Source organism: Osmerus mordax, chromosome 5 (genome assembly GCF_038355195.1).
Source record: "Osmerus mordax isolate fOsmMor3 chromosome 5, fOsmMor3.pri, whole genome shotgun sequence".
In the NCBI taxonomy this organism is placed as follows: domain Eukaryota; kingdom Metazoa; phylum Chordata; class Actinopteri; order Osmeriformes; family Osmeridae; genus Osmerus; species Osmerus mordax.
The window spans coordinates 5,050,994-5,075,716 of NC_090054.1; the positions used below are offsets into that span (position 1 = coordinate 5,050,994).

Here is a 24,723-nt window from a genome sequence, read left to right on the forward strand (position 1 = left end):
GACAAGGAAGAACTCCCAGAAAAACTCACTAGAGGAGAAAAAATGGAAAAAACCTTGGGAGGAGCAATTCAGTGAGAGATCCCCTCCTCCAGAGACGGTTGGTGAAAGAGAGGTGCAGAACACAGGCTTAACATAGTCATAACCATCAGGCTGACCATCAGGGCAGCACTCGTCTGGACAATAATACTAATAATGTATTCACTTAGTAGACATTCTTATCAGAAGAAACACACATGGGTGTGTGGGGGGGTAAGCCTGAGAGACATACTGTATAAATCTACAGGGACATGCTCTACCACTGAGCTACACCCATTAACAGAACGCCATGAAATAACATCCAAATCTAAAATTTAAGAAACCGTACACTTAAATCCAGACTGCTATGGTTCTGAGTGGGCCCAAACCATGGCCTGACTTGAGATTATATTGTAGAACACATCAATCTCCCCAGCATCTGTCTGTTAGTTCACCTAATTGATTCTTTTCCGCAAACAGAAACCAAATGAAAGACTTGATGCAGACTGCGTGTACAGAGAAATACTTCGTTAATGGTTAACTTGGTAGGCACCTTTTTAAGGTACTGAATAAGTGCATGACTCAGAACTTCCCAGCAACTCAAAGTCAACAGGGTAGACAACCTCCCTGAGGGACATACAGCCGTGACCAAAAGTATTGGGAGCGAACATACATTTTGTGTTTGCAAAGCTTTCTGGGCCTTGGCATAAAATGACTGCTAACATAATTTCAGTAAGTCATATCATCAGCACAGGGGAAAGTGTGAACTAGTTCTAGGCAGGTGAAATCACTCTATCATTCTGATTGGATTTTAAGAGCAGATGGACTGCTGTTAAAGAGGGGACTATTTGTATATATTGAACATTTTCGCCCCAAAAAAGCGTAAAAAAAATGAAATGTGCCTTATTGTATTCCAGTATTCTATAGAAAAATGTCAAAAAAAATCCTCAAATACTGAACCAGCAAACTTTGCCAATTTTTTAAAAAATGGAAGAAAAAGGTGCAGTGGTCTCTCTATTTTTTTTCCAGAGCTGTACAGTAAGACCACAACAACAAAAAATTGTTTCACACGCGCCGGACACATCTTTCCAATCCCATTAGAGCGACCAGGTGCTGGGCTGGGTGAAGGAAGGCAGAGCAGCAGGAGCCTCTGCTACAGTGTGCCAACACCCAGATCAGCAGCAGATTAACCCACAGCTCAACCTCTCTGGTCAGGTCTGGTCAGCCAATACACCTGGCACAGCGCCTACTCCCTGCATCCTCCCCTGTGTGTCGCTACGTGGAACTCTTGTCTCCTTCATCAGAAGTCTCGGATATGTGGTTGATATGACATAATTACGTAATGCATAACGTTCCTTGATCAGCTTGGAATGGTTTGAGTTGAAGACTGTTATCTAATGATTACATTTAGTTTAGTTCCAAATACATTGATTAAAGGTGCTGTAAATCAAACTCCATGATTTGCTTCTCAGTACATTATATACATGTGAAATGAGTTGCTGAATGCATGTGCAAAGCTCTAAACCTTTGTACCACTGAAATGTGGAGTTAGACCGTTTCTCACCCGTTTTCAGCTCAGGTTTTGTTTAGGCGGGGCAAAACCCAACCTATCTACGTCAGATCACAGACGGTTTATATAACCTGCATTCTGTTACTCAGCTGGTACGATGCAAAGACAAAGTAATTAACACATGAAACACTCAGAGACTGCAGGTAGGTCTGTTCTTATATCTGCAATTGATTTAGCTAGTTGTTGCTGTTGTTGCTAAATTCAATAAATTAGAGGGGGCGGAGCTTCAGCTCCTTCAGATGACACGCCCCCCCCCCAGTATCAAGCAGAGAAGACTGCTGGTTTTCTCACGATTTCAAAGCCTAATTTAACATACTTGTCTGTATTTAACAACACTCTGTGGTGTGAGGAACTTACAACTAATTTTCAGTACTGCTTTACAGCCACTTTAAACGGTATATACATAAAAATGATGATCATGTTCAGAGAGAGCAGTTTATCTCAGCGTTTGGAGAGAGTGAATCCTCCAGTTGTAACCCTCTTTCTGGCTGCTCTGGTCCCTGCTGCCTGAAGGGCTGTAGAAAACGTGCAACAACAACAGAGTTGTCCATGGAGAGATCATTACAACCTGCAGGACAGGCCTTGACAGGCAAACAACAGCCTGTTATGGGGAGCAGAGCAATCAAAGGGTGACTGGCAACTGGAGCTCGACATAATACTTGCTACTTCTAGTGCTCAGAATGATATTGTTGTTGTTGTTGATGATGGGCAAGGTCATCGTAGGGTATTCTCTCTTGTTGGGTTGAGAGCCAGCATGTAATGGCATGATGATAAAATACAAAGACACAGTTGTGACATTAAGACCAAAATATGTCTGGCAAATCTCATGAAACACCCTGAGGCATTCACAGTATGTTTCTTTGTAAATACTAAACATTATACTGTGACAGTAGGTTGGTGAACTCCACAATCATTTGCATCACTTTGCATACTCTTTCACAACTCCAACTGGGATTAAACAAGACAGCTTTCTCAGGCTGAAGTGTAGCAGTATGGCCTCTCTACTCACCTTCAATTTCTTGTCTCCTCTCATCAATGTCTTCTTTGTCTTCTCCTCAGTTCTCGTCTTGGTTTCTACTCCACCACTCAAGATCTTTCTGCTAGTCTTCTGAAGCTGCCAGTAATCAGCCTATCACTTCAACCCTAGTTTACCTCGCCAGCCCAGTTACATCAATTAAATGCTTAACCTTTAATCTGCCCTGACACCAACTCTGCAGCAATTCTAATGGTCACTGACACTTCCCTCCCTCCCTCCCTCCCTCCCTCCCTCCCTCCCTCCCTCCCTCGATATCTCTGTGAACGAACATCTGGCTTCCATCTGTCAATCATGATAGCAAAATCCAAGTATTCAAATGATACTGGTGATGGTGGTGTACATGTGAGATTGGATCTAAATTGAGGCCTAAGAGTTGTTTTACACGTCAGCAAAACTCTTGACGTTTGAAACGACTGCTGCCATTTGGCAAAACTAGCACATGAATCAGATTTGGGAAAGCGCCTCCTTCCTCTCACGCAATACTTCAACTGTCAGATTTAGCAACACCCACCTTCCTGTCAGCTATCCTTGTCTTTGCAACCAGGGAATAGATCATCACTGTAGCAAAGTTATCAATTCTGGCTTCACGGCCATTGTTGCAGCTGTCATCCTCCTCTTTGCGTCATTTCATCAGCTTTGCCCACATCACATCTGCTGAGTTCCATTAATAGTCTTGACATTCAGCATTGATTTCAGTGGGTGAAATGTATTGGGTGTCATTTTGGAGAGTTAAGAAAATATATTGCGTATGGACCACTTGGGATAAAATCCTATAATTAAAATCACATTCTACTCTTAACAAGATTAAGGTAAATCCTATAATTCAAAGGGCTTGTAGGCAACACAGCACCCGATATCACATTTATTAAAACGCAACAACAACAACAAACCCAAACTCAGTCAATCTTTGTATATGTGAAAATTTGTCTTTATTGATACCTCACATGAATAACCAATAACAGAAAACTATCAGCAAAATAGATAAATCACTCCCTATATGGGTGATACAGGGAAATGTTATACATCTCAAACACCACCCTCAAAAGGGGGTCCAGGTGGCCATGTTGGAGTTCTGACCAGTCTCCTGAAGTGCTGTGCCTCAACCGCAGAGGGAACAGACAACAACGATCGTTCAAAACAACGTACAGCAGAGTGTGTAGGTTCAACGAGACACTCGAGGTTTAGAATGTGCATGACTCCATGACAGAGCCGATGACGATGGGTTGCTCAGTGTTCCGTGCTGCGTAGGGCGACGCCCGGTGGTAAGGCTGCGTAACTGCAGGGCCTGAATAACTGCTCTGGCAAACACTTTAAAAACCAAACGGAATTATTTCATCGATGACTTTAACAAAAAAAACAGGGCCAAAATGACTTAGGGATACATGATGATGATTCTTTGATATCAACATAATATCCAGGGGTTCTGACTATGGTGACAATGAGCTTGGGTCTAGAACACCAAGTCAGTTCTTGCCATTGTGTCCACCTCAGAACACTGAACAACCCAGCAGCACCTCTCCTTGTGACAAAGACATTGAGGAGACTGTACACAGGAAAAAGGGAGTGAAGACTATAGAAAAATAAATACATTGTATGTTTAACCAAAGACGAGCTTCTCTCTCCTGACCTGTGATTGTACCCTTAAAATCATCATATCAACAAAACCAAAAAGATGTGTTCATTTCATCTTTATACATGAGACGGGAGTGTCATGGCTGGCGGCAAAAACAAGGCTACAGAACAGGGCAGTCGTACAGAAACTACAACCTCAAATATACAAGCACAGACACAAACATGGGGAAGGGGGTGGGATAAGCCCAGGTAAAATAATTCTGTATAGAAAACATTTAGACATACTGCCTGCGTCGCACAAAGATTCTTGGTCTGTAGCTTCTCTAAACTGTGATTAAAAACGTTATCCTTGGAAACTTAAGTTAATAGAAAAGTTTTTATTTTATTTTTTTTGTTTACCCTTTCCATTTTATATCTTACAACAATGCTGTCAAAATGTATTTTTCAAAACTTTCAGGAGTAGCAAATTGGAAAGAGGGAGACCGAGAGAAAGAGAGACAGAGAGAGCAGAAGGGCCTGGGGGTCTGGATGGAGGTGAGAGATCAGACATGTACAGTCAGCCAGAGAGGGGGAGCTCAGCGAATCACAGAGCAGCTGCAGTCCCAGGGGAGGCGTTCCAGATCACCTGCACACCTTAATAACACCCTCTCCGTTTTAGTCGGTAAAATTGACGACTAAATCTTTCCAACAATTTGTTTTCGTTCTTTTTCATATTGTATTCACCAAAAACCATTTATCGTCAGCACAAGTGCTTTCTGAATCCCCTCTCCTTGGTCATTAGTGTGTTGGTTTTAAAGAGCCTTGTCTATATAGCAGCTCTCTCCCCCAACCCTGATTCAGCATTACATTAACAAAGGGTGGACGGTTCCTTTAAGAAGCGAATCTGAATCATACATCGTCTGACATTGACAGATGACATATCAAACATAGACGTACATGGAAGCTGGAAGCATCATAACAATAATAATATGCATCATCATCAGTGTACAAATTATCTTAACAGTAATATTTATACAACATATATAATACCGTAGATTCTCATCTCCAATGACATGTTCCAGATGTTTTGTTATTTCATTCTTATATCAGCGATAATAGAAAAAACAAAATATGTCTTCAATTTATAATAAAAATAGAATGAAGATAAGAGTGGAAAACAGTGCAAAGAATATTTGGGGGTGTTTATCATGTTGTTTAGCTTGTTTGCTTGCTTGTCTGTTTATTCCTTAAGAAATTGTTATAAAAATAAAAACATTGAAAGTAAAATTAAGAACATAGAAAGTAATCAACCCACTTCAGTAGCGTCTGGTGCTGAGGTCCAGACGCGCCGAGAACACCCTCTCCAGTATCTCAATGCCTTACGCTGTGTGTGTGTGTATGTGTGTGTGTATGCATGTAGGTAAGGGTTTCTGTTTCCAAGTGTTGTGTGCAAGTGTATGCATGTGTGAATGTGTGTGTGTGATGTGTGTGTGTGTCAGTGTGTTTTTAATGTTTAGCGTAGTGGTTCTCAACTCCGGTCCTCAAGCTCCGGCACTGTACAGGTTTTTGTTCCAACCAGGTCCTACAAAACAAATAATTTAGTTTTTAAAAACTTGAGCGTTGGATTTATGCTGTGGTGCACACAATACTGGAATTGTTGTTGTAGAGGTTTTAGTATCTAGTGACTGAGAGTTGACTAGACCTAAAGAAGCATTTCTCTTCCCTGTGAGACGAGCACAACACAAACAAGAGGTGCGTTGTCAAGGAAACGCACACAGAGACCCGAGGTTGGAACAAGAACCGCCAACATGGCCGCCAAGGCTCGCACTCGGATCACTGGCTAGACGGAGCTCTGAGACAGACACAGAGACGGGCAGTCTGTCTGGCACACACACATGCACGCACACACACAGAATTGGGGAGTGCAAGGAGCCATGAGACGAGAGCCGGGGCTGAGTACCACTGAGCATGTGCGAGAGTGAGAGAGGGAGCCGGTGATTATGAGTATGTTGCCAAAAACGGTCTGAAACTGTCGTCACAGCTACCACACAATCTCTACCATGTTGTCATCCTTCCCCCCCATCCTACCCTCCTCCTTCAAAACAAAACAAAAAGGTCCGACCCACCCCCTCCTATCTGCCCCACCCTGTCCTCCACGCTCCAGTCAGTCTAGGGTGGGTGGAAGAACAGTCCGGTACAGGTCCAGCACAACCACGAACAGAAGAGTGAGCCACCAGTGAGCTTGTCTACTGTACTAGGGCTGTGGGCTGTACCGAGACAGCAGGCTGGGAGGGGGGGGAGGGGGCAGGGGGGGCTGAGCGGGGCCTACTGAGAGGCCTGGGAGCCGGGGTTGTCGTTCTTGCTCTCCTGGCTGTTGGGGTTCTTGTTGTTCCAGGGGGAGTGGCCCCCGCCGAGGGCGGGCGAGCTGTTGAAACTGTCCTCGTCCTCCAGCCCGTTGGCTGTGTCAAACTGCGTGTTCTCCAGACGCGTGATCAGACGCTCGTCCTCGTCACCAAACTCCCCTCCCATCAGAGTGGGCTCTCCCACCATCATCACGTCCTAAAGGGGACGACAGCAAGGGCCGGCACACATTATCCCCAGGAAAGGGGGGGCGGAGGGGCAGAGGGCCCGGGGCGAGGCCTGACTTTCTGTCTGTCTATGTGTCTGTCTGTCATGGCGGACTGAGACAGGCGATTGGCTGGAACTACCAAGGATGCATGTTGGGATGTTGAGGGTACTGGACCCGAGTGATTAGATGGGACCTTTGACTAAATGTCAGTCAGAATCTGCCTTCCCAAAATCTTACTGATGGGAGGATGTCAATTCCGCTATGTACATAAAACACAATCGTTCAACTAAAGCTCTGTGTCTGGCTCTAATGTAAAGGAGATTCATTAAGAAGTCAGTTTCATCCATGCTCAGCCCACTCACAACAACACACAGCTCTAGCTCACAGGCACCTCGCAGGCACCCAGCCCCCAAAACTACAATGCCCCAACCCGCCAATACCCCAAACCCAATGCCCCAACCCTCCGACATGACAATACCCCCCGACCCAACATTCAACTCCCCCTAAATGCCAACCACCCAATACCCCAAACCCAACCCCTCCAACCTCAACCCTCTAATATCCCAACCCCCTAATACCCAGCCCCCCAAACTAACGCCCCGAAAGACCCAGCCACCCCAAACTAACCACCTTGATACCCCAATCTTCCAATACCCCAAACCCAACCCATAACATACCCCAAACCAACACCCTAATACTCAGCGTTCAAGACCTAACCCCCCCCCCCCAATGCTCAACACCCCAAACCCTGACCATTAAAAAGAGTGTACATTTCAGTAGCCACAACCTCTGCCTCAAGGTTAAGGGTTGTATTGCCCATTCCTATTGGATGGTACCTGCAACAGGGTTTTTTCCCCATTTCTGATTGGCCGGCATTGAGTCCCTAATCCTTGAGTGCTGCATCATGGGGTTTTCATTCCACCTCGGGTCTCATTCGCTCGCTCACTCAACCAACCAATGGCTGCTGTGCTGCATGCGAATCGTGTGCTCTGACAGGCTCATTGGTTACAGGCTGGAAGTTCTAACACAATGGAGGAAGGCAGGCTAGGATTTTCTAGACACCAGTCCAGGAACAGGTTCCTCAAACCCATCCTCTCATGGGCAAGGTTACTCAACCCCATCCAATCCTAAACCAGGTTGCTGCACCCCATCCACCAATTCCTTACCTTAAGATGAAAACTTGAGTCAATTACACTACCCTTAAAATGGATCAATCCTTCCGTCCCTCCCTTCCTTCCTGATATCCATGATCTGACATGACTGAATTGGTAACAGGAAGGCAGCACTGTTCAACTATCCAGCCATGTTACAGAAGGAGGAAAGTAAGGCCAAAAGGATTGAAAGAAGAAAAGTAGTAAATGAAAGGAAGGAAAGGATGGGCCCGGTGTGTGGTTAAGAGCTCTGTCCTCAACCAAGAGAGACTGCAGACCTGAGGGGACCTGGACTACCCCGGTCAACATCTACCCACAGAGCCTGCCTACCGATATGCTACGTCTATTTCCAGATGCCAATTTATATATCAGGTGTGTCCATCTCTGTAAATCTTTAGTTACTGATCCAGTCTGTCCATCTCTACAGGTCCATCTCTACAGATATGGTTCTCCCCTCTCTACAGGTATAGAGATCTGGTATGTCTCTCCCTTTACATGCAGATATGGTACGTCTGTCTGTATACATCTAGAGCCAGCTAGATCTATTTCGATACATCTAGATCTGCCATCTGGTCTCTCTGTATACATGCAGATCTGGTATATGTACCTCCCTAGATCTGCCGTGACAAAGCAGCTGGGGGTCTAGGTGAATGTAAAGGTGATGAAGATGGTCTGCTTACAGGTACCTGGGTGGAGAGAGCGAAGGTGTTGGCGGGGCTTTTCTTCTTGCTGTTGCTGTTGGTGTTATTGCCCCCTCCTCCGCTCATGGTGCTGCCGCCGGAAACCTTCCTTTTCCTCCTCTTGTTCGGGGCCTGGCGGGCTGGCTCGGCTGGAGCGGCCGGGGGGGATTTAAACACAGAGACGGCAGGTGTGGTTTGTGTGTGCGTGGACATGCGGTTGTGTGCGCGCGTCATTGTGTGCGTGTGTGGGTGGATAGGTATAGCTCAGTGGTAGGGCATTTGACTGCATATCAATAGGCTGCAGGTTCAAATATCCCCACACCCTCCCCAGTACGTCGCTTTTGATGAAAGCGTCTGCTAAATGATCATTCTACCTGGGGGGGCCACCATCCTCTGCCACTTCTGGAAGAGGCAGGTCTTGAGGCAGTCCCGGGGGCTGAGACTGTAGGTCTTGTGTCTGGACATCAACTCCTGCATGGGCTCCAGGATCACACACAGCTGGAGGGAGGGAGAGGGGGAGACAGAGGGAGGGAGAGACAGAGGGAGGGGGAGACAGAGGGAGGGGGAGACAGATGGAGGGGGAGACAGATGGAGGGGGAGACAGATGGAGGGGGAGACAGAGGGAGGGGGAGACAGAGGGAGGGGGAGACAGAGGGAGGGAGAGACAGAGGGAGGGAGAGACAGAGGGAGGGGGAGACAGAGGGAGGGAGAGACAGAGGGAGGGGGAGACAGAGGGAGGGGGAGACAGAGGGAGGGGGAGACAGAGGGAGGGAGAGGGAGACAGAGGGAGGGGGAGACAGATGGAGGGGGAGACAGAGGGAGGGGGAGACAGATGGAGGGGGAGACAGAGGGAGGGGGAGACAGAGGGAGGGGGAGACAGAGGGAGGGGGAGACAGAGGGAGGGGGAGACAGAGGGAGGGGGAGACAGAGGGAGGGAGAGACAGAGGGAGGGAGAGACAGAGGGAGGGGGAGACAGAGGGAGGGAGAGACAGAGGGAGGGAGAGGGAGAGACAGAGGGAGGGAGAGGGAGAGACAGAGGGAGGGAGAGGGAGAGACAGAGGGAGGGAGAGGGAGAGACAGAGGGAGGGAGAGGGAGAGACAGAGGGAGGGAGGGATAGAGCAGGGGAGAAATATAGGAGAAGGAGGAAGAGACAAAGGGAGGAAGAGAGAGAGGGACAGAGGAAGGGAGGAACAGAGGGAGAGAGTTAATGAGGGGAAAAAGGAGAGAAGGAACAGAAAGGGTTGGGTATAGGAAAAAAGAGGGAGATGGGAAAAGGACAAAAAAGGGAAAAAGAAAACAGTAGACAGTTAGATGCCTACTAGTGCCTTTCGCACTACGAAACACATGTTTAACTACCATCCCAGTTCCTACACACTGTGTATCCCAGGGCCTCGCCCCTGTTAATGGCCATGCAGGAGGACACCCAGTCTGGCTCCAGTTTCCTGGACTCACCCGGAGGTAGTTGAGTGTGGAGTTGGACAGACCACATCTGGTGATGTTCTTAGCCAGCTGGTCCAGCATCTGAGGGTCCTGGAGGTGGGAGGATGAACAGCATGGCAGTGTCATCATGTGCTTGTGTGTGGCACCATGTGTGTGTGTGTGTGAGGGGGGGGGCTAGTGTGTGCAAGTTGAGTGTGTAGGCTACAAATGAGTGTGTGAGTGTGTGCGAGACTCACGTGCATGGCCAGAATGCTCCTGGGGAGCACCTCTCGGTGCTGTCTGATGCTGAAGTGCCAGGTCTTGATCCTCATCATGTCATCAAACATGAACTCCAAGTACAGACGGCCCTCCACACACACCTGGGGGAAGAGGTCAGGGGTCACATTCAGCCGGTATGATTAATCCGGCATCTATTTAAGGCTAGACATCAGTGTGATATCAGATGTGAGTGCATATAGTTGAAGATTACATTTACAGAGTATAGTGTGTATGTATTAGTAACAAACTGTATAATGTGTATGTATTAGTAACCAGTGTATAGAGTGTATGTAGTCGTAACATAGTGTATTAGTAACCAGAGTGTATATATTAGTAACAGAATGTATGGAGTGCATGTAGTCATAACATAGTATGTATTACATGTATTAGTAAACAGAGTGTATGGTGTATATATTAGTAACAGAGCGTATGGTGTATATATTAGTAACAGAGTGTATGGTGTGTATATTAGTAACAGAGTGTATGGTGTATATATTAGTAACAGAGCGTATGGTGTATATATTAGTAACAGAGCGTATGGTGTATATATTAGTAACAGAGTGTATGGTGTATATATTAGTAACAGAGCGTATGGTGTATATATTAGTAACAGAGCGTATGGTGTGTATTAGAATCCAGACAGTGTACCTGTGTGAACATGGGCTTGCCGTTCTGGGTGACCATGGTGCACTGGTCACAGTCCAAGGACACAAAGTTACTGTGGAAGGACTCCTTGGGGTGCTTGAGCACGTAGAACAGCTCAGTGGCGCCCCCTTCAAATATACTTCGGAAGTAGCGTGGGATCAGGGTCCGGCCAATGGCTGCGCAGAACACAACATGGGTTCAGCTCCAATTCATCACACTAGGCCATAGACCAACACATGAACTGGCTCTACTGTTTGGTTTTAAGTCTGTACATTTATTTTAGGCTGTCATTTATAGATGATTTTGCTATCACCAAGGCATGAACAACCCCTTTGTCTATCTAGGTGCAGTAGACAGCTAGTGTGGATGAGAACGTGTGGTGTGCGTTGGCAGTTAGCTTAGCATCGAAATGGGAGACATGCAGAGTTCAGCTACAACAGGTTTTGTGTTCATAGTGTTTCAGACGTGAACCTGTCAACTACCGTTTTGGAACTGAAAAGGTTCAAAAAGAAATATTGAATTCTTATTCTTAATATTATTAGTTATTAGCCCTGGCCTTACTGTAGGACTCGGTGTGTGTGTGTTCTTACTGTAGCGCTTGGGACCATCCTCCAGACAGAAGGTGATGGTGAGCATGGCATCATCCTCAAAGAACTCTGTAGTGAAGGCATCCCACCACAGGTTGTCACAGTCCTGGAATGAATCAACCAACCAATTAACCAACCGAACCAATTGATCAATTAACCAATCAAGTGTCTAATTAACCCTTCAATCAACCCATCAGTCACTGGCTCACATAATTGGAAAAATTTGTGTGCTCATAAGAGTAAGCTTTGTGAGTGTTTTATGCTCATGAACTCCACCACGGGAAGAGTCCTCAGCTTGCTGTCAGATGAACAGGAAGTGATGTCATGCAGCAGTGCTGGCGTCTCAGAAATGACCTGCACTGTCTCACCTCCGTCCAGTTCTGTAGTCGCTTGTTGAGCTCAAATATCCTGTAGTCTGTCTGGTTTCCATACGGCGTGTGTCTCCTGTAACACATTCACAACACCGTCCATCAACAAAGTCAGCTTTCTTGTCCAACAACAGTTCCAATTAGGTTTCCTGAGCCAGACAGACATGCTGGGGAGGGCAGGTGTACTCACCCCATTCCTGGCTCCATGTATGAAGGAGGGTACATGGGCGTCGGCCTGGCAAAACAAACACGGTGAAGAGAATCGTTAAATAGAATTTAATTGGAACTGAACTTGGGCTCAACCAGCAGGAGTCATGCATGGCCATGAAGCTTTTCTGGCTCCCACTCACTGCTCTACTCTGGTATGTTCTTCTAAACAACTCTGTCCACCATGCAGCCAGGAGCTATTCTACCCTTTTCTACTTTATTCTACTCTGTGCTACAACATTATATTCGGTTCTATAAAATTCTATTGTATTCTACTATATTCTACTCTAGGTTCAGGAGGTTCTTTCAGGGCCTTACCCACGTCTGTCCAGAATTCTGCCTTGAGCTATTCTATTCTACTCTATTATAGTGTATTCTACTATATCATGTCCTACTGTATTCAGTTCTATGTTGTGCTACTCATAGATATATATAAAGGCTAGATGTCTCATCCTCGTTGCCGGACAACGGAGTCGAACATCCGCACATGGCGGCCATCTTGCTACAGTCAACTCGCTCACCCATAACATTGTGTTGGTGCTACATGTACTTTTTAAATGACCATAACTTGCTCAATTTTCAACCGATTTTTAAACGGTTTGGTTTGTTATCAACGTCAGATGTCGTTATGCCACTGCACACTTATATTCTATTTTTTATCTCTGACGTTGATAACAAACCAAACCGTTTAAAAATCGGTTGAAAATTGAGCAAGTTATGATCATTTAAAAAGTACATGTAGCACCAACACAATGTTATGGGTGAGCGAGTGAGATATATATATATATATATATATATATATATATATATATCTATGGTGCTACTCTAGCCAGAGGATGGTCCAAGAACCTGACCCACATCTTTATACTATTCTACTCTATTATATTGTTTTCTGACATTCTATTGTCCTCCACTCAGGGGCACCTACCCCACGTCTCTGTCCAGCATGCTGCCTGGATGGAAGGGGGGGAAGGCACTGCCGTTGGGGGGCTCCTTGGGGGAGTACAGCTTGAACGACTTAGACGAACAGCCTGCACACAAAGACAAACACATTCACATCAATTATTTATTGTCAAATGAGTCATGGTCCATTATTCCATTTCAAAGTAGAGAGCTTTTAATGATGTTGTTATCGTTACTGGGGGAAATATTTTATTCCATCCAAATGATTTACATGTTCCCCTTAGGGGCAGTGTATCTAGCAATTAGCTGTCTAAAGCAAATAAATACATTAAATAATCTTATTATTCTGTGAGGGAAAAACCCCTGGTCTATTTTTCATAACCAGGGACTGAGAGAATCCTGTATTTACTGTTTCCTCTTTGTTTCAATCTCACTCCTCATTATAGCTAACCTTTACTCTCTGTGTCCCTATGCATCTCTCTCTCCCTCTCTGTCTCTCTCTCTCTCTGTCTCTCTCTCTCTCTCTCTGTCTCTCTCTCTCTGTCTCTCTCTCTCTGTCTCTCTCTCTCTGTCTCTCTCTCTCTCTCCATCTCTTTCTCTCTCTCTCACTTGGTCTTTCATGTGATCGTGCAACACAACATACTGAGTCCTCCTCCGTGTGCATGTCTCTCTCTTCCTCTCCCCCCTCTGGTCGCCTCGTCTGCCCATCCCCCTCTCCCGTTCTCCCTCTATCAGGCTGCTGTTGTTAACCCCCGAGTGCCCGGCTAAGGCATTAAGGCTTCAGCAACACACAGCGTGCTGACCAACACCCCTCTGGCCCCTTTCTCCCAATCTGCTGAAGGAGACTGCACAATCACAGGCCCCCTGTTCAGAGAGGGGGAGAAAGGGAGGAATGGGGAGAAAGAGAGAGAGATAAAGAGATAAGCTTGGTTATGTGCACTGTGCTGCGGATCTGCCCTCCTTTCCACCAATCGGAAGAGTGAGAGTTCATCTCTGGTCGTGGTCTGGATGTCACCATGCCAGGTGGCCACAGAACCAACCCTCAACAACCCCACCTGGTGCGAAGCATGTTCACTTAAAAGGTAGCAGCAAGCCCAAAAGCTGCACAAGAGTCCCATCCTCCCTGTCACCTCAAGGTCTCAACAGGAAGTCAACCCCCTATACACAGTACACACACTCCCATATTTAACACTCACTTATTTCTTAAAGCAGACTGTTACGTACTCAAAGTTCAGCCACACACAGACATGCATCCGCCCACTCAAACCATATTCCTGCTTAATCCTCGTTCCAATTATCTCTCTCTCTTGTTTCAGGGTCCACCGAGGAACCCTGAAACCACCCTCCCCCTGACCCCTTACTGAGGAGGTGATCCCACTTCTAGCCCCCCAAGTCTACATAAATGGCCTTTGACCCTTCAGCCACTCCCCTCCCATACAACAGCCACCAACGCCAGACAGCATTCATTGGGTCACATACTGAGCCAGGTAGATATGTGGGTAGACTACCACATGCATGTCCTGAGTAAAGCAACAGAGTGGGCCATTTTCTACTGATCTATGAGAACATTATGTTTCTGTCAATGTGGTTTGGACTGGGAGGGTCATCCCAATGTGTAATTCACAACTCTACCTTAGAAAGTGTGAGATGCCAAGTCATTAAGTGTGGCTAGTTTGGGTCACCAAATAAGAAGTCGGAACATTATACTCTACAGACACATATCATACAGACTCCTGAATCTGAAAACAAAAGACTGGCCCATCTCGTCTGACCTTAAGGTCCTATACTACATTATGTCCACGTTCTTATCCTTCCTTGGTGTATTTAAGGACCCACTCATTAACAAGATGCCTGCGCCACCCAACCCATCTATCTATCCATCTGTTCAAGGGTATCTGGGGTGCCTGGTGAAAGAGTGGTCCGTGGCCCATAGTACTAGGCCTACTAGTTGGAACTTAATACAGAGCGATTACTGTTTCGAAAATCTGTCCCTCAATCAGAAATAAAGCATAACTGGACAATTCAGCCACAGTAGGAAGCTGGCTACTCCGGCAACAACACAGTAGCTTTATTGGAAGTTAACATTATAAACCATCCAGGCTTGTTGGATAGCCTAAGCTTTAAAATAAACCATCAAAATCTGACTTGTAACAACAGCAGAAAATGCGAAGGCCGCAACAATATCTGGAGAACAAGCTTGATTGCCATCCTCATCCGCGACCGATAGACTGCTGCCGCCAAGCAAACTAGCATGAGTGTTCATGGACGTAAAGACTCGACAAGTGACCTACCATCAGCAAGCGAAAATTCACACACCAAAGTGAACGTGTACTGATGCATCCTGTAAACCAATACCGTACCTGCCGAGAAGTGTTCGCCGAAGCGCGGCGTTCCAATAGCACCGATGCGCGGTGCTTCAACACCGCCGCTCGGTAAGTCCTAGCTCGCTGGCTATCCTAATTTGCAGAACCTTCTGCACCGTCGTCAGTTTAGTTCTCCTTTCCAAACTGAACGAAAAGCATCGTTAAGTGAAGCAGATCGATACTCTCCAGGTTTTGCAATATTTTTCTTTATATAATTATTACTTTTCAAAATCTACGTAGATTTAAAGTAAGGGAGGACGCCAGTTAGCGATGGAAGCAAGCCCCCTTTGTTCCTCGCCAGACTCGAACAATGGCCCCCGTCTCCGATCAAGCTTCCCCCTCGTTCTGTTTTCCTGTCGGTATAAATCCCAGATACTGCCAGTGCACCCCCAACAATGTTCAATCTCTCCGTAATCCGCAGTCACTGGCGAGCCAGCTACACCCTTCCCCCAACCGCATCACTACTAACAAGAACTCAAGTCACAGCAGCCTAGTCACTAAGAAATACTATATTAGAATAATAACAATGAATCATTCATTCAAAGACTTACGCTACAGCTGCATTTTGCTGACCATGTAAAATATGGGTAAAATAAACAATTCAGTGTGTAGTACACAGACTGAACCTTTTCATATTCACATGTTCATCAAGCATATAGATTATTTTCTACAACTGTGTGTGTTCCGTCTAGTCATTATCTGTGAAGTGAAGTCAATAGAGAGAAAAATATACCACAAAATCGCAGACCAGCTTTACCCAGCACTAATGTAGAAATCCCCTTTTTGTGGACACATTGAAATAATGAAATAACAATAATATGGATGTCAAATTAAAAGAAAAGGGGAGGAACGAAACAACATAAAAGAAAAGCCCCCCCAAAATAAAATTAAAGGAAACAAAAAAATAACTAATACAGAGAAAAAACAAAAGGCTATTTTTGAGTGCTGGGAATGGGTCCACCACAGGACCTCCACTTGACTAATTCCAGGCCTGCTGTCTGCCCCATTGTGAGGGGCATGTGATGGGTCACATTTGGGCTGATGTACGGGAAATACACAGTACAGCAGCGACGTCTGCTGGCCAAAGATACAAACTACTTCTGCACTAGTGTCGCTTGTTCATGCTCTCCAAAGTGGGTCAAGCCATACACATGTTCACTTTCACCAAAAGTATGGCACATTTTGAAGGGTTTTCAATACATATATTAACTATATATGTTTATTTGTAGGTATGTGATGACAAAACAAACTAAATCATTCCATGGGTACCCTCATCATTTGCAGTCAGTGAATGTCAAACTCATCACACACACACACACACACACACACACACACACACACACACACACACACACACACACACACACACACACACACACACACACAAACACACTGCTTTTAGCAATAAGGCTGCCAGAGTGAGATAACACTGAGCTAGCAGACACTGTGTGCCAGTCATGTTAACTAGGTTCATTCTCAGCAAACTTGAAGATTTTTCCATATTCTTCCCTCACTATGATACTTTGTAAACTCTATTCAACCCTAACCCAATTCTCGGATCAACAAAGTCTAGCCCCAACCCAAACCTTTCTCTAACAATCTCTAACCAGGTCTAACCCCATGTCTAATCATCTCTAACCAGCTCTAACCAGCTCTAACTATCTCTAACCAGGTCTAACCATCTCTAACCAGGTCTAATCATCTCTAACCAGGTCTAATCATCTCTAACCAGAACTAACCCCATCTCTAGCCATCTCTAATTAGGTCTAACCAGGTCTAACTATCTCTAACCCAACTCTTGGTCTAACCTTGGTGTAACCTAACTAACCCTATCCAACCTTTGGTCTCATCTTGGTTTAACCCTAACCAACCCCATGTAACCCTCTTCAGTGCTGCCTCCTTGACAGGTATGCCAGGTTTGTTCAGACACAGAGAGCTGTGTTTGTTCTTCTCTCTGCTTCCTTGTTGCCATCACGACCAGCAGGCTGCCATGACCCTAACAGCTCTTTGTTTCGACACTGGCCAAAACCAACCGTTACCAAGCCCGTGCTCCAACATCAGTAAGTACCAGTTCCATTCAACCTTCCTTTCCTCCTTCTCTCCTCATACCCATCTGTGGTGACCGCAGGGTTTCCCGCAGCACTTTTCAGTTAAGGCGGCCGCCTAAGCAACACACGCCTGCCGCCTTAACCACGTCGTCCAAAATAAATAACAAAATCTTTAAGTTTATTTTGTTTTAATAGCGATTATCCGCCGTGTTACTCTGTCCTATTTTCTCCCCTCCTTTCCAAAACGCCAGTATCCCTTCTCTGCAGAACGCATTAGTCTATCGCACAAACAACCCCCCCCCCCCCCCCCCGCATTAGTCTATCGCACAAACTAGCCCCCCCCCCGGTCTGACGGCAAACCACACCCTACTACCTTAACTAACAAATTTTCTGCGGGAAACCCTGGACTGCATCTATAAAACAAGAGCAATGTGTGTGTGTGTGTGCAGCCTTGGGTCTTCGTGGGGAGTAAATTGTCTTATCGGAGTGGGTGGATTTAACATTTTGAAAGTTCACCTCAACCTCTTATCTGGTTGGTTTCCTGTGTAAATAAATGGTTAGCCAATGTCAATCTCGCAGGCTTGAACAGAGTCAGTTACTCCAGGAAGTAGACTGAAATTAATTTGAAACATTGTCTGTTTAGCTTTTGTCAACCATATGCTTTAAATTTTACAGTTAAGTTTTGAAATATGTGTCATGTGCCATCCTTTCTCCCTGAAACTGAGGTGTGAAAAGGTCTGTCATCAAATCTGATCAATTAACAAAAAATAAAGATTACAACTAATGATTACTTTATTATTTGTATACAGTTTTTTTTAATGTTCTGAATATAATAAACAATGTTTGATCTATACCCTGCTATATTGGCTCATGAGAACATGACCCTTGGTGATGTGTGTCAGACACCTGCACCTTACAGATCTGTAATAAAAACGTATTTTGCCTTGAATTTGTTTTCGGCAACTGACTTCATTGACTTGGTACTTTCACAGAAATATGGTAGACAAGAGACTTCTTCAGGTGACATCACTAAGGCAATGATTCCAGTCCTTTATTTCGCTCCCCCCCTCCCCCCCCCTCTGTGTTTTTCCTTATCCCCCTGTCTCCCTGCCTCCCACACAGCTCTCTCCCATGGGGTCTCTTTATTCACTCTTTCATTACAGAAAGCCATTTCAATCTGGCTTTGAGAGGCTAGCAGGAAAGGAAGAGAGGAGAGAGAGGAGGGGAAGGATGATGAACAGACAGAGGGAAGAGTTAGAGTCTGTCTTTCTTCTCTAACTCACTCTCTGTTATTGCGTAACAGCAGAGCAGTTATGTTGTGCGGATGCCATCTTGGCTTTGCTGTGACTTTGATTCTGCTCCAATCAGCAGCCATGTGACTTTCTGCATGAGGCAGCCCCATCACCGCTGCTGCTACTGCACACTGCACTATGGAGGGATGGGGGGGGGGGGGGGGGGGGGGGGTGCGGGGGTGGCAGAGAGAAGGAGGGGGATAGAAGGAGAGGGAGGAAGGAAGTGGGGTAGGCAGGAGCTGCAAGAGAAAGCCGTTGGATAGAGAATTTGTGTGTGTGTGTGAGAGAGAGAGACAGAAAGAGAGAGAGTGGCAGAAAGAGGGGGAGGAAAAGAGTGAGAAGCAAAGGGAGGGCTTCACTGAGTGTGTGTGGGAGGGAGGGAGTTAGGTGCTTGACTTTAACTTGGAGGCAATACTTTAGTCTCCATAACCAATGAACTGTGTACGGGAGGATCTTTTTCAATCTGACACGAACCCAAGACCAACAGAGACTTGCAGACGCACACGCACATGCAGACACACAAACGCATGCACGCACACACAGACACATGCAAACACAAACAAATGCACACACACACAAATACACACGTAAACACACAAAGAGAAGGATTCCTCTGTCCCACATCATACAGGAATGTAAACAAACCTGCCCCAATTTACATCAGCTCAGTATGTGTGTTTGTTCTTTATGACTCATCTCGCTCCTTCTTTCATTCTCTTCTATTTTTCTTCCCCTCTCTCACATTCTTCTCCTTCTCTAAAATAACGTTGTTGGAAATTTCCATGACTGAGCTTAAGCATGCATCCTTGTAAACGGCAGGGTTTGATACAAACTCGTACCAAACTCTTGCTGGTTGGTGTGTTTGAAGCAGCTGGAGAGTTACTCACAGTGTTCATTCTGAGAGAAGCATCACACACACATACTGTTACACACACACACATACCGCTACAAGCACACACATCACTACACACACAGCAATGTGCTGTGGGCTCAGTGGAGCTCCACCAGTTCAAACTTGCCCAAGCAAGTTATTCTCTGAATATATGTTAGAATACTTTACCGTATTCAACACCATGTAGCCTGGTTGTGTGTTGCAGGAGAAAAGCAAACTGTGAACCTGGTGTTCGACTTGAATGGTGCTTCCTTGTGGATTGTGCTAGAACTTTACAAGTCTGCTAAATGCCCAGTCAAACCAAGGGGGGAGAGACAGGAGAGAGACAAGGGGAAAAGGGGAGTGAAAGAAGAGACAACAAGAGAAGAGAAGGAAAGAGAGGAATCCCTGCAGAAGGTAGTCACTCCTCCACTTCTCTACAGACCATCCCCCCTCTCCCTACAAATGCCTCCTTGGTGTCTGGATCTCTGTCACAGTGAAGCGTCAACACCACCACCCACAGCTCCTGTGACCTAGCCTGGACCTGGTCAGGGCGATACTGGGTTTGAAATCGAATCATCTCTCTCTGGGGCTCCAAGGACGGATGTTGTGATTAGATCTCTGTGTGACGCTGCTTCCCTCTGTGCTCTTTAGCAGAGAACGAGCTACATGACTTCAACACGTATTTTGAATCTTTCACTGTGGCTGTGTCTCTACATGTGCCTGGGACTGCTCTGTAGCCTGAAGAATCGCCCACAAACACGCAATCTCTCTCTTTCTCTCCATCACTCACCCCTCTCTCCCTCTTTCTCTCCCTCCCTCCTCTAAGTCCAAGGTCTATCATCACATATCCACATTACCAGGTACCAAACCATATTTAAACATCATATGGATGGTCTCTGACAAACATCTACTGTGTAAAACTACTGAATGTCTATGTACTGTAACTGCATGAGAGTTGACTTTCCATGCTAAGAAACCACCTTGCCTGGTTGAACTCATAAAAGACCCATCATGAGGTGTGAGTGACTGCGCTGATGTGGAGGATGAAGCAGGAGGAATGAGAGAGACTAGCTAACCAGCAGACTCAGAGCAGTGAGGTAGCAGGAGAGAGAGACTAGCTAACCAGCAGACTCAGAGCAGTGAGGTAGCAGGAGAGAGAGACTAGCTAACCAGCAGACTCAGAGCAGTGAGGTAGCAGGAGAGAGACTAGCTAACCAGCAGAGTCAGTCACTAGGACCCTTAGCATGACGCCTGGAGCCTGGACGTGTTCTGTTCCCTGGCAAGCAACTCCATTCCTCTCTGTCTTTGTCATCTTTTTCGGTCATTCTCTCTTTCTCTCGCTCTCTCTCTCGCCCTCTCTCATCTCTCACTGACAGATTCAGACAGGTCACTCAGGCACAAAACACAAGCACACACAAATACACTTGGGGAATGCTGTACCCAGCCCCTGTAAACACCTCTACACAAGTCACCTTGTTGACAACAAGGTTTTGAGAGACAAAAAGAAAGTGAAAGAGTAAGAACCAGTGAACAGACTGAGATGAAGAGAGGGAAAGAGAGGGAGAGGGGCTACTCACCAGGGCAAGCACAGCCTCCAACAGACATCTTCTCACATGTTGGGTTCTGCTCTGCACGAAACAGCTGCCTTCACTCCACACAGCACTCACTGTAGCTTCAACACGGCACTACCCACGGAGAGAGGGAGACAAGAGGGAGGAGAGTAAGAGGGAGGGGTAAACCAGGGAATAGAAAACAGAACGAGAGCACTCTCACTCTGCCTCTCTAAAGCAGGAAACAGGAACTACTGCTTCATTAACATGCAAATTGTGACACTGGTGGGAGGAGACAAGAAGAGAAGGGGAGAGAGAAGAGGGGAGCGAGGGAAGAGGGGAGGGCAAGAGTTGGGGTAAAAGATGGGAGGCGGGAGACAATTAGAGCGAAGAGAGAGAGATGAAAGAAAAAAAAGATAGAGACGGAGATGTGTGTGACCACTGAGACGTGTGTGTGTGTGTGTGTATATGTTGCAGAGACTCAGCATCTATTTTTGCCCGCTGCTAAGGGAGATAAACACACTCAGTAGGAGCCCAGAGGCAGAGGGTCATTACTGCACATAAACACACACAGACACATGCACAGAGACGCACACACACACACACACTTTGCTTCTTGCATGACTGATCTCTCCCCTCCTCCTGCCTTCATCTCAGTCATCCATCTCTTTTTCTGTCTCTCTCCCTCCATCTCACCCCCTCTGTTGCCAGGAGAAGAGAACAAGGGTGTTAATCACTACAGACAGTATCGATTAAAAATGCAAAGCCCACCTGGAGCGCGCAGGGACACGAGAACACACATTCTCTTTCTCTCTCGCACTTACACACGCGCACACACACTCACAGGATCACCGTAGAAGCGGCATGTAAACAGAATTACTTTACTGCAGCCTGTCAGTCAGCCCTGCTCATTCTCTCTCTAAATGTATTTCTCTTGCTCTCTCTCTCTTTGCCTCTGTCTTTTATTTCTTGCTCTGTTTTCATCGCTTTGCCCTCTTTTCACCTTCACCTTTTTACACCCCACTACACAAGCACACACATACTCCCGTACCCTAATACACACACACAACTACGTTGTACTCACACAACTACTCATTCACACACAAACAACTTAATTCACAGATTCTCATGCACACACACACAAGTTCATACACACACCACTAAGGTATACTAATGCACACATACATGCCATTACACTCACTGTCACACGGTTATGTACACACACAACTATACACACACACACGCACAACTTTACACACACCTGCACATGTCCACACACACACACACACAGTCCTCAGCACTATGAGACGTCCGTCCTGGTTTACTGAGTGACTCTGGAGTGGAGCTCTGGAACGAAGCAAAAATCCTCTTGATCTCTCCCAAACACACACGCACACATGCACACAGTCACCCAGTGGGTCTCAATGCCAGATCCTTGTTATTGCTTCATACAGGATCCCCCCCAGTAAGACTCAACAGGAAGCCCTCAGTGAGGTGTGACAGCTGCGGTCCCCACACGCCAGTGCTGGGACAGACACTGTTCAGGCGAGTGTCGTACATGCTGTCAGACAACAGACTGATGGCTTAGCAGCTAGGAAACCCATTAGGTCTGTCATATCTCTCTCTCTCTGAGTTCTTTATGCCACCCTCTATGTATTTCTTTCTCTACATGCTGTATTTACTATCTCTCTATTATATTATTTTTCTATGATTCCATCTCTACGAGTCTTTCTCTATCATGTTCTCTCTATCATGTTCCCTCTATCATTCTCTCTCTCTTCATTGTCTGTCACTCTGTTTTCGTTTTATCTGTTCCCTTATTGTGACTGCTACACACCTTGTCTTCTGATGCATATCGAGGATCTCTGGCTTTTTAAAATGGCGAACTGTGAACAAAGGCAGACATGAGTAGAAAGCCACAGAGTGTGTTGCATGTGTAGTGTGTTTGTGCCTGTTTATATGAGTGTGTGTGTATTTGTGTGTAGGAGTGAGTGTTTGCGTGTGATTTAGGAAATGGCTTGCTTTTTCCAGTGCCAGATATTGGGCTTTGAAGCTGTGAGCCTAAGGGAATGTGCTTCTCTACTGACTACACAATCAACCTCTCTCTGCCCACAGTATCTCAGTCTCTTTCTCTTTCCCTCTGTCTCTCTCTCCCTTTCCCGCTCTCCTCTCTGCTTCTTTCTCTCTCTTAGCTTCTCTCTCTCACCCCCACCCCTAACCCTCACTCTCTCTCCCACTCTCTCTCTGTCTCTCTCTCTCTCTGACTCTCTCACTCTCTGTCTCTGACTCTCTCGCCCTCACTCTCGGTCTTTGTCATCTTCAATCTTTCTCTCCCTCCCTCTTTCTCTCCAACAGGAACATACACAGTCAAATCTTGAGTCAGACGCCTCAGTAAAAATAAAGATGGTCTCCCTCCGTGTCTCTCCTGGTCTGAGTGAGACACGCTGTAATAGTTGGACAGAAAAGCATTCCAAGTGCACACATACACAGACACACACACATGCATTCCACAAACCAATGCTGACATATGGCTGAGAATGTTTCACCTCGATAATACAGAAAAATTACTGACAAATCAACCCCTTTCCCCCAAACACACACTCCTCTGACAAGGGTTGCATATCACCTCTGAAAACACATCATCAACAAAACACAGACACCACTGCCTGGACCTTTTCTTGTCCAGACATACGTAAACAACAACAGCATGGTCACCTTGTGGTGTAGTCTGAGAAGCACTGGTAGATCCATCTCAAAAGCTCTACTTACCTGTCTCACCCTGGCTTTTGTCTTTATGGATCCTCTACACATCACACGCACACGCACACCCAAACAAACAGACGCACATAAACAATCGGGGGGACACAGGCGCACGCACGCACAAAAACACACCCCGCGCACACACACACACACACATCAAAAATGCACTCCAAATCCCTCTGTGCTTACCTCCTTTCTGTTTCTGTCCACACAGCCTCTAAGACCCCCGAGGTCGTCCACACAGCCCAGCAGGATCGACCACGGACAACACACTGGACACCTGGAGAGAGAGGTGAAGAGAGGGATGAAGAGAAACAAACACAGTGGACGGAGTGGCGTGCAGAGTGAGAAGGAAAAGAGGAGGAGGTGGAGGGGGCAGATCTAGGGGTATAAATATGACGCAGAGGCAGCAGTCTGAACCACTACTCTCCTCTCTCCCTCTCCTCCTCTCTCCCTCTCTTCAGCCCCATCCCTCTGTACCCACAGAGAGAGGGGGCACTGTATCCATGGCAACGCCAGAACAGCAGTAGGTAGCTGTTAGAGAGCTGGCTGGGGCACAGCAGCGTCTCTCCTCATGCACACGCACACACACGCACACACACACACACACACACACACACACTGCCAATCAGTCTCTAGCTCCCACGGACATGCCTCAGGCTGCTGTTGCCAGGAGAACATAGCAACAAGGCATTAGACAGCACTGCAGCAAACACAGACAGGTCAAAATAAGCAGATAGACAGGAGGTATTTGTGGTGGATGCGTAGGTATTTTAATAAACAAGTACTGACTTAAAGACAGATGTGTGTTTGTATATGTGTCTGTGTCATCTTGCTTTCTGCCTTTGATACAAG

The 24,723-nt window shown here is 46.2% G+C and overlaps 1 protein-coding gene across 4 annotated transcripts; it reads right to left on the reverse strand.

Moving 5' to 3' along the window:
• Positions 1 to 3,533: 3,533 nt before the first annotated feature.
• Positions 3,534 to 24,137, reverse strand: ldb1a (LIM domain binding 1a). 4 transcript variants are annotated; one of them, XM_067236295.1, is made up of 12 exons: positions 24,058 to 24,137; positions 21,136 to 21,243; positions 13,007 to 13,109; positions 12,062 to 12,106; positions 11,872 to 11,947; positions 11,507 to 11,609; positions 10,920 to 11,092; positions 10,250 to 10,372; positions 10,026 to 10,103; positions 8,947 to 9,070; positions 8,579 to 8,721; positions 3,534 to 6,731 (listed from the first exon to the last, which is right to left on the reverse strand). In XM_067236295.1, the coding sequence occupies exons 2-12, from the start codon at positions 21,161 to 21,163 to the stop codon at positions 6,498 to 6,500; spliced, it is 1,230 nt and encodes a 409-aa protein (XP_067092396.1). In that variant the 5' UTR covers positions 21,164 to 21,243; positions 24,058 to 24,137; the 3' UTR covers positions 3,534 to 6,497. The 4 variants fall into 4 exon arrangements, with proteins under 4 accessions (XP_067092396.1, XP_067092394.1, XP_067092397.1 ...); XM_067236293.1 differs by having other exon boundaries at positions 8,573 to 8,721; positions 24,058 to 24,136; XM_067236296.1 differs by having other exon boundaries at positions 3,534 to 5,754; positions 8,573 to 8,721; positions 24,058 to 24,134.
• Between the last annotated feature and the right edge of the window lie 586 nt (positions 24,138 to 24,723).

What these genes read in the sequence shown, in the direction of transcription:
- ldb1a (XM_067236293.1), bottom strand. Translation starts at nt 21,163, where the DNA reads ATGTCTGTTGGAGGCTGTGCTTGCCCTG. An exon ending in TACATGGAGCCAGGAATGGG is followed by an intron (nt 11,948 to 12,061) that starts GTGAGTACACCT and finishes AATGTGTTACAG; the next exon opens with GAGACACACGCCGTATGGAA. An exon ending in CTCTCTCCACCCAGGTACCT is followed by an intron (nt 6,732 to 8,572) that starts GTAAGCAGACCA and finishes CGTCCCCTTTAG; the next exon opens with GACGTGATGATGGTGGGAGA.